General features: G+C 41.0%; 1 protein-coding gene across 1 annotated transcript; it reads right to left on the bottom strand.

Annotated features, from left to right (window-relative positions):
• Window positions 1–3,161: 3,161 nt before the first annotated feature.
• On the bottom strand, window positions 3,162–10,212 carry LOC106563355 (calsenilin). Its single transcript, XM_045690398.1, has 8 exons — window positions 9,535–10,212; window positions 8,626–8,750; window positions 7,701–7,770; window positions 5,156–5,226; window positions 4,960–5,067; window positions 4,607–4,711; window positions 4,299–4,361; window positions 3,162–4,010 (listed from the first exon to the last, which is right to left on the bottom strand). The coding sequence occupies exons 1-8, from the start codon at window positions 9,635–9,637 to the stop codon at window positions 3,963–3,965; spliced, it is 693 nt and encodes a 230-aa protein (XP_045546354.1). The 5' UTR covers window positions 9,638–10,212; the 3' UTR covers window positions 3,162–3,962.
• Window positions 10,213–10,727: the final 515 nt, after the last annotated feature.

The following is a 10,727-nucleotide window of genomic DNA, read 5'->3' on the forward strand; positions in this document are numbered from 1 at the left end:
AAACAACTGGGAAAAGGCTGCCTAAGTATGGTTCCCAATCAGAGACAACGATAGACAGCTGCCTCTGATTGGACATTTTTCCTGGCCAAAACATAGAAATATAATGACATAGAATGCCCACCCACACCCTGACATAACAAAATAGAGAAATAAACCGTCTCTCTCAGGTCAGGGCGTGACATTTGCGTCATTTTATCTGTGGCCAATGACCTTGAGCCTTCTCGAATGGGCACTTCTAATGTAACTCTATGGGGGCACCCAAGGGGCTTGAATTTTTGAGCTCTACCCTTAGACTTGGCAGTGAACTAGTGTCCCCATGAGTGACAGAACACTGAGCCAATCACGGCGCAACGCTCCGTATTTTCTGCTGGCATACCCCACCACCACAGAAAGCACTGAGCTAGGCTGAAACACCTGCATTTTCGAGCTGCCTTACTCAAGAAAACAAAAAGAGACCATGTTTGTATGCAGCTTTATTAACTCAATGATATATATTTTTTTTACATTGTTTGCATTGTTTGCAAGTATTAAGGAAAAAATAACATGCAAAACAGGCAAGACCCCCCAAAAAAGTATATATATATTATTGTTGTTGTTGTTGTTGCTCCACCTGCCCTGAATGATGGGTCACCCGTTTTCATATCCAATCAGTTTTCAACACTGATTCAATGTCATCACATTACATTTTTTGTTGAAATGACGTGGAAAAAAACGTTGATTCAACCGGTTTTTGCCCAGTAGGTTGTCCCTCTGGTTGTATCTGACAGGAATGCTGTCAGGCCAGTCTGGCTAAATCATTCTGCACATGTCAATGTTGGTCATGGTGTTTGTAACTTAAAGGTCCAATGCAGCCTTTATCTGAATATCAAATCATTTCTGGGTAACAATTAAGTACCTTAGTGTGATTGTTTTCGATTAAATTTGTAAAACATTTTGTGAAAAAATGTGTTCTTAGCAAAGAGCAATTTCTCGCGCAAAGAATTTAGCTAGGACTGTCTGGGAGTTTAGTTTATTAGGATCCCCATTAGCTACTGCACATGCAGCAGCTACTCTTTCTGGGGTCCACATAAAACGTACAAATACATGGCAAAGTACAGAACAGTAATAGACAAGAACAACATAAGATATTACATTAAATTAAAAAATAGAATAAGAGTTATATATAGGAAAGACACCAAGAGACAGCAAAAATACTATTTATACTCAGAGTGGTCTTTGTGGGGGGGGGAGACTGAAAACAAACTGTTATTGGCTGAAAAGTTACTGAAAACTACCTGTTATTGGCAGAGAGGTTTGGAACTCTCTTTTCTTATTGGTCTATAAACTAATTTATTGCCTGGTCACCAGGCAGGCTGAAACTCCAAAACAGGCAGCAATTTCAGGCAGTCTTTTCAAACAGCTCTTACATTAAAAGCGCATTACCATAATTGTCACATTTTCACAGTATTATTCCAACCTCATAGTGTGAAAATATCTGTAAGTCATGTTTTTGACTTTACTGGGCCTTTAAACGGTTCAAGAGCAGTGGTGAACCTAAAATGTACCATTATTGCCTACGGAGTATTTATGCAAAATGGTTATAATTCAAAAAGTAATAATGAACTAGTAAAGAGCAACAAGAATCCAAACGTTTATTTGTGACAAAGACTTGAAGCAACATTGAAAACCACCGAAGTTCTTTTAATTAAAATTGAATTTTCACATTTCAAAAAAGTATGCTTTTCTGTGTCTTTGCTACTTGCTAGTTAGGTCTGCTTAACTGTTCTAAAATGCAACAAACAACATTCCAATGCACCATATAATGCAGCAGCGCATAACCTTTTTTTGTGGCATTTGAGAACAAAAACACTGACTCAGCTTGTTAGTAGAAAACAACCTTGACTTTATATATGAGCCAAAGTACAGGTCATCTTCAACTGTACAAATTACATTGTAATTCATAAACATTTTAGGCCACAGGAAAACTATTTTTAGGAAAGTGATATACAATTACATATCAAATATCATGCGATGTGCAGGTTCCTTTTTTATTTAGAGTGTAATTCAATCCTGAAATCGAGTGATATTCAACAACATTTTTATATACATTCTCTCTCCAGGTATGCAACTAGTATATGACATAGGCTGTAGGGGGGTGGTTGGGAGTATGGCGGTATGATAGATGATTGCATGTACTGTATGTAATGGTGAGAGTAGCTATATGATATGGCAACATCAATAAATCCCACCTTCCTATCATAATGCTAATGAGCTATACATGAGGGAACAGAAATGTAAAAAACTTGTACATTACTAGCTATTGTGTGCACAGGAGGCTGCTGATGGGAGGATGGCTCATAATAATGGCTGGAATGGAATGGTAACAAAACACGTGTTTGATGTGTTCGATTCATTTCCATCTATTCCATTCCACCCAATACTATGAGCCCCCCACAACACACACACAAATAAATACAATAATATTTGTTTCAGGCTACTCAATAACACAATTCATATTTACATTCAACTGTGTTAACATTAACTTACACTACTCTCAGGCAAACATGCAAAGGCTCATAATCGGTTCAGGCATGAGCAGTAGACATGCTACTGTACAGAGTACTAACATTTCACTTCTTATGTTGCCATTCCCTGGTATTTGTATTTATTATGGATCCCCGCTACTCTTCCTGGGGTCCAGCAAAATTAATGCGGTTTATACAATTTTAAAAACATTACAATACATTCACAGATTTCACAACACACTGTGTGCCCTCAGGCCCCTACTCCACCACTACCACATATCTACAGTACTAAATCCGTGTGTGTGTGTCTGTGTTTGTATATGTCTGTGCCAATGTTTGTGTTGCTTCACAGTCCCTGCTGTTCCATAAGGTGTTTTTGAATCTGTTTTTTAAATCTAATTTTACTGCTTGCGTCAGTTACTTGATGTGGAATAGAGTCCAATGTAGTCATGGCTCTATATAGTACTGTGTGCCTCCCATAGTCTGTTCTGGACTTGGGGACTGTGAAGAGACCTCTTGTGGCATGTCTTGTGGGGTGCATGGGTGTCCAAGCTGTGTGCCAGTAGTTTAGACAGACAGCTCGGTGCATTCAACATGTCAAAACCTCTGATAAATAAAAATAGTGATGAAGTCAATCTCTCCTCCACTTTCAGCCAGGAGAGACTGACATGCATATTATTAATATTAGCTCTCTGTGTACATCCAAAGGCCAGCCGTGCTGCCCTGTTATGAGCCAGTCAAAAGTCCTATTTTGTGGCACCTGACCACACGACTGAACAGTAGTCAAGGTGCGACAAAACTAGGGCCTGTAGGACCTGCCTTGTTGATAGTGTTATTAAGAAGGAAGAGAATCGCTTTATTAAAGACAGACTTCTCCCCATGACAGTTTACAATCTAGGCTTACTCCAAGCAGTTTAGTCATCTCAGCTCAATTTCCACATTATTTATTACAAGATTTAGTTGAGGTATAGGGTTAAGTGAGTGTTTTGCTCCAAATACAATGCTTTAAGTTTTAGAAATATTTAGGGCTAACTTATTCCTTGCCACCCGCTCTGAAACTAACTGCAGCTCTTTGTTGAGTGTTGCAGTCATTTCAGTCGCTGTTGTAGCTGACGTGTTGTAGTGTTGAGTCATCCGCATACATAAACACTCTGGCTTTACTCAAAGTCAGTGGCATATCGTTAGTAAAAATTTGAGAAAAAAAAGGTTAGGAAAGTAGAACTGTCAGCAGGACCATTTTTAGGGATTGTTTTCCCATACATAGTGGAGTCAAAAGTTTAGAGTCACATTTCCCTATGCCCCCTGATAAGTGTTTACTGTCCTCATTTTGATGTGTGTAAATAATCTTCTATTATCCAACGGTGTGGGGTAAAGTACAGAGGGGCTTGTAGGGTCTGCTATTGGAATCAATTAAAGGTCATCTTGACATATATCCGTGTTCTCTGTCAATTCCTAGACCTAGATTACATTCTCAAAGAGCTTTATGGAGGCCATGATATCTTCGTCCTGGTGAGAGAAATTAAGAGTTAAGGAATATGTTGTTTTGGACACAATGTCAATTGAACACGACATATGGCAGTACTGTTCTTAGCTTTTCATACGTTTTGTGCTCCTCTGACATGTTGTGCAGGTTCTGTAAGACAAAGCTGACAGAACTTGCTGTCTACCAACTACAGGAATACCTGGAATGTTAGCCAGGCAAGTTAAAACCATGCAATAGCCAGTGGCTTGTCCTGGCATTTTTGACATCAGGTACATATTTTCGCCAGTAAAGATTGTGGAGAATGTGTTTACCTTCTGACAGGTCTCTATGAACTCATCAATGGTCACCACCCCGTCTCTGTTCCGATCCATTTTCTGAAAAAGGTGGCCATTAAAGATCTTGTATGATTACATACCGTACAGTACTACTAACCTCCACAGTGACACAATGTGAAGCTTTAAGGTTGTGAAAATTAAAACCGACCAGAGTTCTCATCAACCAATAACCAATCAATAAAGCCTTAGGACAGAGACAATACAAACAGAAGCACAGAAAGTGTTAAACAACATGTAAGATGTCAGACATGGGAGGGGGTTATACACTGGGGGGGTTTATGTACCTGAAAGAACTTGTCCACATGCTCAGATGGATCATCATCTCGTACACTGGGAGAGGTATACCTGCCCATCATGTCATAGATGGACGTCATTATGGCCAACATCTCCTGTACACAGGTGCACACAATACACACACACACACACATATAACACACACACACATAACATGCACACTTGCACACACACACACACACACACACACACACAGATGCACACACACAAACACATGGACGCACATTTGCACGCACACACACACAGTCATCAGTCAGTTCTATGTCTGCAGTGTTACGTCTAGCAGTAGAACTCTCTCTACGCAACAGACAGGAAAGTTTGAAGGCACAGCCTTCCACTGTACCTCCTTGGTGATGCAGCCATCCTTGTTGATATCATAGAGATTGAAGGCCCACCGGAGTTTCTCTGTTTCTGAACCTCTGAGCAGTACAGATAGTCCAATCACAAAGTCCTGGAGGGGAGGGGGGGTTAAGATGGATTGTTAAGGAAGGTTTTATGCGAGAGAAGAAATTACCTTACTTTAAAGGAGCTTTGCTTACCTCAAAATGGATAGAGCCATTTCTGTCCATGTCAAAAGCGTTGAACAGGAAATGTGCATATGTGGTGGCATCTGAGAAGTGATACCAATAACGTAGTTAACATCAGGTAGAGTGGATGACAGTTGGTTATTTATTCACTTTTCACATTCATCCATTTTGACGGTTGCTCAGGGTGAAATGGGTCAGTCTTTAAAGCATCTACAGTGCATTCGGAAAGAATTCAGACCCCTTGACTTTTTCCACATTTTGTTAAGTTACAGCCTAATTCTAAAATGGATAAAATATTTTTTCTCATTAATCTACAGACAATACCCCATAATGACAAAGCAAAAACAAGTTTTTAGAATTTTTTTTCATCATTTATTAAAAATAAAAAACAGAAATGCCTTGTTTACATAAGCATTCAGATCCTTTGCTATGAGACTCAAAATTGAGCTCAGGTGCATCCTGTTTCCATTGATCATCCTTGACATGTTTCTACAACTTGATTGGAGTCCACCTGTGGTAAATTCAATTGATTAGACATGATTTGGAAAGGCACACCTGTCTATATAAGGTCCCACAGTTGACAGTGTATGTGAGAGTAAAAACCAAGCCATGAGGTCGAAGGAATTGTCCGTAGAGCTCGGAGACAGGAATGTGTCGAGGTACAGATCTGGGGAAGGGGACCAAAAAATGTCTGCAGCATTGAAGGTCCCCAAGACCACAGTGGCCTCCATCATTCTTAAATGGAAGACGTTTGGAACCATCAAGACTCTTCCTAGAGCTGGCCGTCTGGCCAGACTGAGCAATCGGTGGACAAGGGCCTTGGTCAGGGAGGTGACTAAGAACCCGAACTCTGTCACTCTGACAGAGCTCCAGAGTTCCTTTGTGGAGATGGAAGAACCTCCCAGAAGGACAGCCATCTCTGCAGCACCCCACCAGGCCTTTATGGTAGAGTGGCCAAATGGAAACCACTCCTCAGTAAAAGGCACATGACAGCCTGCTTGGAGTTTGCCAAAAGGCACCTAAAGGACTCTCAGATCATGAGAAACAAGATTCACTGGTCTGATGATACCAAGATTGAAATCTTTAGCCTGAATGCCAAGCGTCACGCCTGGAGGAAACCTGGGACCATCCTTACAGTGAAGCATGGTGGTGGCAGCATCATGCTGTGGGGATGTTTTTCAACGGCACCGACTGGGAGACTAGTCAGGATTGAGGGGAAGATGAATGGAGCAAAGTATATAGAAATCCATGATGAAAACCTGGTCCAGAGCTGGGGCGAATGTTTACCTTCCAACAGGACAACGACGCTAAGCACACAGCCAAGACAACGCAGGAGTGGCTTCGGGACAAGTCTCTGAATGTCCTTGAGTGGCCTAGCCGGAGCCCGACATGAACCCGATCAAACATCTCTGGAGAGACCTGAAAATAGCTGTGCAGTGACGCTCCCTATCCAACCTGACAGAGCTTGAGAGGATCTGCAGAGAAGAGTGGGAAAAATTCCCCAAATACAGGTGTAACAAGCTTGTAGCATCATACCCAAGAAGACTCGAGGCTGCAATCTCTGCCAAAGGTGCTTCAACAAAGTACTTAGTCAATGGTCTTTATACTTATGTAAATGTGATATTTGTGTTTTTTTTTATTTGATACATTTCCCCAAATTTCTACAAACCTGCTTTTACTTCATCATTATGGGTTATTGTTTGTAGATTGATGAGGGGAAAACATATTTAATACATTTTAGAATAAGGCTGTAAAGTAATAAAATGTGGAAAAAGTCAAGGGGTCTGAATACTTTCCAAATGCACTGAATATATCAATCGATGAGGTTCTGAGTTGTCAGAATCTTGCATCTACTGATCAAATTTTCATTCAAAAACAGTAAGACAATGCTATATCAAATAACAGTCCATTGAAATAGCCAGCCTGCCCTCAAAGACATAATATAGTCAATGTAAATCTGTGACACTCAAATTAGTATGATATGTTACATTGGGTATTGTTACTTAAGCCAAAAATGAGGTTGGTTGGGGAGGATGGGTGGGCATATAATGCAAAAGTCTAGCAACCCAAAGGCATCACGGGCAACTATAGCACTTTAGCTAATAAGCAACTTTGCAACTACTTACTTCTTCTTAGCTACTTTGCAACTACTTAGCATGTTAGCTAACATAACTATTAACCTTAACTCTAACCTTAACCCTAACACCTAGCCTAACTAACTTGATCTATCTAGCCACCTTGCTAACATTAGCCACAACATGTCATATGTGTTGCAAATGTGTAACATATTGCACAAATTGCAATTCATAACAAATCATATGAATTGTAATTCGTAACATTTCATATGAAATGGATGATGGACATCCACAAATTAATACCATACAAAACATATCATATTCATTTGAGTGTCACAGATATACATTTACTATGTTACGTCTACCCCTGAGTCCAGGTTGAAATTGCTGATAACAGTAGGGGCAGTTAAAAGGGCGTCTCCCACCCATCTGCTATCAACCATGGTGCCTCCCTTGCATCTCTTGAGGGGAGAGAATCCTACCTCCCTGGGGGAAGAACTGTGAATAGATGGTCTTGAACGTCTCCTCATCCACCAGTCCGCTAGGACACTCCTGTTCAGAGAGAAATGAAAATATCTAGAATAGGTTTGTCTTACTTAACTTGTATGTATTGTACGCATGTTTAAATGTAGTTAAATATCTGTGAAAATAGGTGTGTCTAACGGCTTGTAAATGGCTAATATGCAGGTAACTGCCAAAATAAAGGAAACACCAACATAAAGTATCTTAATAGGGCATTGGTCCACCATGAGTCAGAACAGCTTCAATGCACCTTGGCATAGATTCTTATTAGTGTCTGGAACACTATTGGATGGATGTGACACCATTCTTCTGTGAGAAATTCCATAATTTGATGTTTTGTTGATGGTGGTGGAAAACGCTGTCTCAGGCACCGCTCCAGAATCTCCAATAAGTGTTCAATGGGGTTTAAAACTGGTGACTGAGACGGCCATGGCATATGGTTTACTTAATTTTCATGCTCATCAAATCATCCAGTAACCACTCGTGCACTATGGACGGGGGCATTGTTATCCAATGGAGGCATAGCCATGGCTGCCAGAATAATGGCCAAAATAATGGCCTGCCCATCATTTTTATACAGGACCCTAAGCATGATTGGATGTTAACTGCTCAATTAACTCAGGAACCACACCTGTGTGGAAGCACCTGCTTTCAATATACGTTGTATCCCTCCTTTACTCAAGTGTTTCCATTATTTTGGCAGTTACCTGTATGTCTAAACGGCTTGTAGCGTGTGTAAATATCTGTGTAAATGTATGTAGCTATGTAAGTATGTAAAACATATTGTGAGATGATATCTTTGAAGTCCTTCAAGTCCCTGACAATGTTTATTTAACCACCCCACTCCCACTCGGTGCTCTAAGCCCAGCCAAGTCCCAGTCGCACATTTTTGAAGCCTCTGTAGAGCGACTGCAGCTCTTTCCTGGTAAACTGGGTCTGGGCCTGGAGCTGTTCTAAGCCTTCGGGCTGGTGACGAACAGTAGAAAGCTCCAATTCACAGTCACTACTCTCTGTTTGAGAGAGGAGAGGGAGAGAGGGAGAGGAGGACAACCCAGGGAAAGGAAGGAATGTCGGGAGAAGTGGAGAGGTGAAAGGGAGAGGAGAATGCGGATTCAGGGAGAGGCAAAAATAGGACAGGAATGGATGGGAAATGTTGAAATCGGGAGAGGAAGATGTGGGGATAATCGGAAGAAATTGGGAGGGAGAGACATTTGTGTGGTGGGTAACAGAAATGGGATTGGATGACAATGGTGTACAATAACATTTTTAAAACAAAAAGATGGTGGATAATAAAGTAAGAGAGGATGATGAGTGGAAGACAAGCAACCCTCAGAGAGACAATATATATATATATATGAGAGAGTGGGGCACAGATTAAAACATACATAATCAAGACAAAGGAAATGAAGAATACATGGAGTTACTACTGTGTGTGTGCTCACCATCTATGATATAGAAACAACCAGAGAGAGGAAAAGGGAGAGGAAGAGATTGAAAAGTATAGGGAAGTGAGGAGGTGAGAAAGGGAGAAACACATACAATCAGGTTAAGTCAGGTGGCCACAGTGTTGTCTTTTCTATTTCTGTCTATCAGTAATAAGACATGAGACCTTCGTGTTTTGAGGCATTTTGTCTTGATATGCAGTGGAAGCCAGCTGTCTCTCATAAGTTGACAACAGTGAAATCACGTAGCTTCAACTATCAACAACACAGTACAAATAGCTTATGTCTATCTGTGAGGAACATGATGGCCTTGATCAGAAAAGAGACTGGGGAGTATGTCCCTGTTACTTACCATCTAATGACAAGGGTTCCCAGACACCAAACTGCTTGAACATTACAAAAAACAGGCTAATGACTACAGTAATTGCAATCAGTTCCATGCCATCCAGCACCATGGCTGATTGATTTGAGTAAGAACCTTTATATGCTTTCTATTGGCCAGCCCTGAACATATAGGATGTGTATTCCATAACTTTATAAATGTTTGCTGCTGTAAGTGTGTGTCTAAAAAACATCCTATCAAACAATTGAAGAAGATGCCTAAAAAATAGCTGCAAACACTGAAATCTATTGGTCACTCTTTACTCCCCCCATCCTCCCACCCACACACACTGTTAAAGCAGGTGAAATCTGCAAGTGACGATGCTCTTCGTGGGTGAACAAGGTAAAGATCCAGTAACAGTCACTCTGTTTCAGCTGCCATTCATTTAACCCCTTGATCTCCAGCGAAGGCAAAAAGGTGAGTTTGTTGATAATATTTGGTCTTCCAAAAGTCCCTCTAAATCCAGGTCCAGTGCATGGTTTTAAGTAAAAAAAAACAACAAAGGTATACTACTTAATTCCTCATCTCCCAAATCTCTACATCCTTTGTGAAGTATCCTCTGTAGTAAACATTCTGTCCCAGTTAAGGGCTGAACCCCCTGTGTCTCCCTTTTTGGGTAAGTCCGTCCCACAGGTCCATCAAGACAGGAATTCTCCCTCTAGTGCAGTCTCCGGTTTGAGTGAGCGAGAAAGATGAGAGAGGGGGGAGGAGGGCAGCGAGTCCAGAGGGATGATGTGTGTTTTTTACTAATAGTTTCTGATTGACCGTCTGAGCGTTTCCTTGTTTGCCCAGGCATTTTAAGGATGATGTAAAGCTGTAAACCAGGCATTGATCCACATCCGCTGATGGCTGGAATATGACCAGCAGCACTTAGAGTGAAGGAGTCTGCCCTGCCCTGTGTGGCGCTGCCTGTGTCTACCTCACATTGACACATAACACTGGATGGATTCACAAAGAAACCTCACATTGTGTTTCTAATTCAACAAACTAATATCAAGGGACTTTAAATAGGGGGAAGAGGGGAGGTAGACAGAGTGCCCTAAGGTTTTTCCCATCCTATTCCTCTTTAAGTTTTTGTCAAGTTTTAGCAACAATGCTCTCCATTAATTTACAATCCACCAACACTATTAGTTGTGGTAGTGTGCATGACTGTGAGGTCGTAA

This window comes from Salmo salar, chromosome ssa11 (assembly GCF_905237065.1).
Source record: "Salmo salar chromosome ssa11, Ssal_v3.1, whole genome shotgun sequence".
NCBI classification, from domain to species: Eukaryota; Metazoa; Chordata; class Actinopteri; order Salmoniformes; family Salmonidae; genus Salmo; species Salmo salar.

Bases quoted from the DNA above. Each gene is read 5' to 3' on its own strand.
- LOC106563355 (XM_045690398.1), bottom strand. From the start codon at position 9,637: ATGGTGCTGGATGGCATGGAACTGATTGCAATTACTGTAGTCATTAGC. The intron at 4,712-4,959 runs GTACAGTGGAAG...ACCTGTGTACAG, and splicing joins ATGGCTGCATCACCAAGGAG to GAGATGTTGGCCATAATGAC. The intron at 4,011-4,298 runs GTAAACACATTC...TTCTCTCACCAG, and splicing joins TCATAGAGACCTGTCAGAAG to GACGAAGATATCATGGCCTC.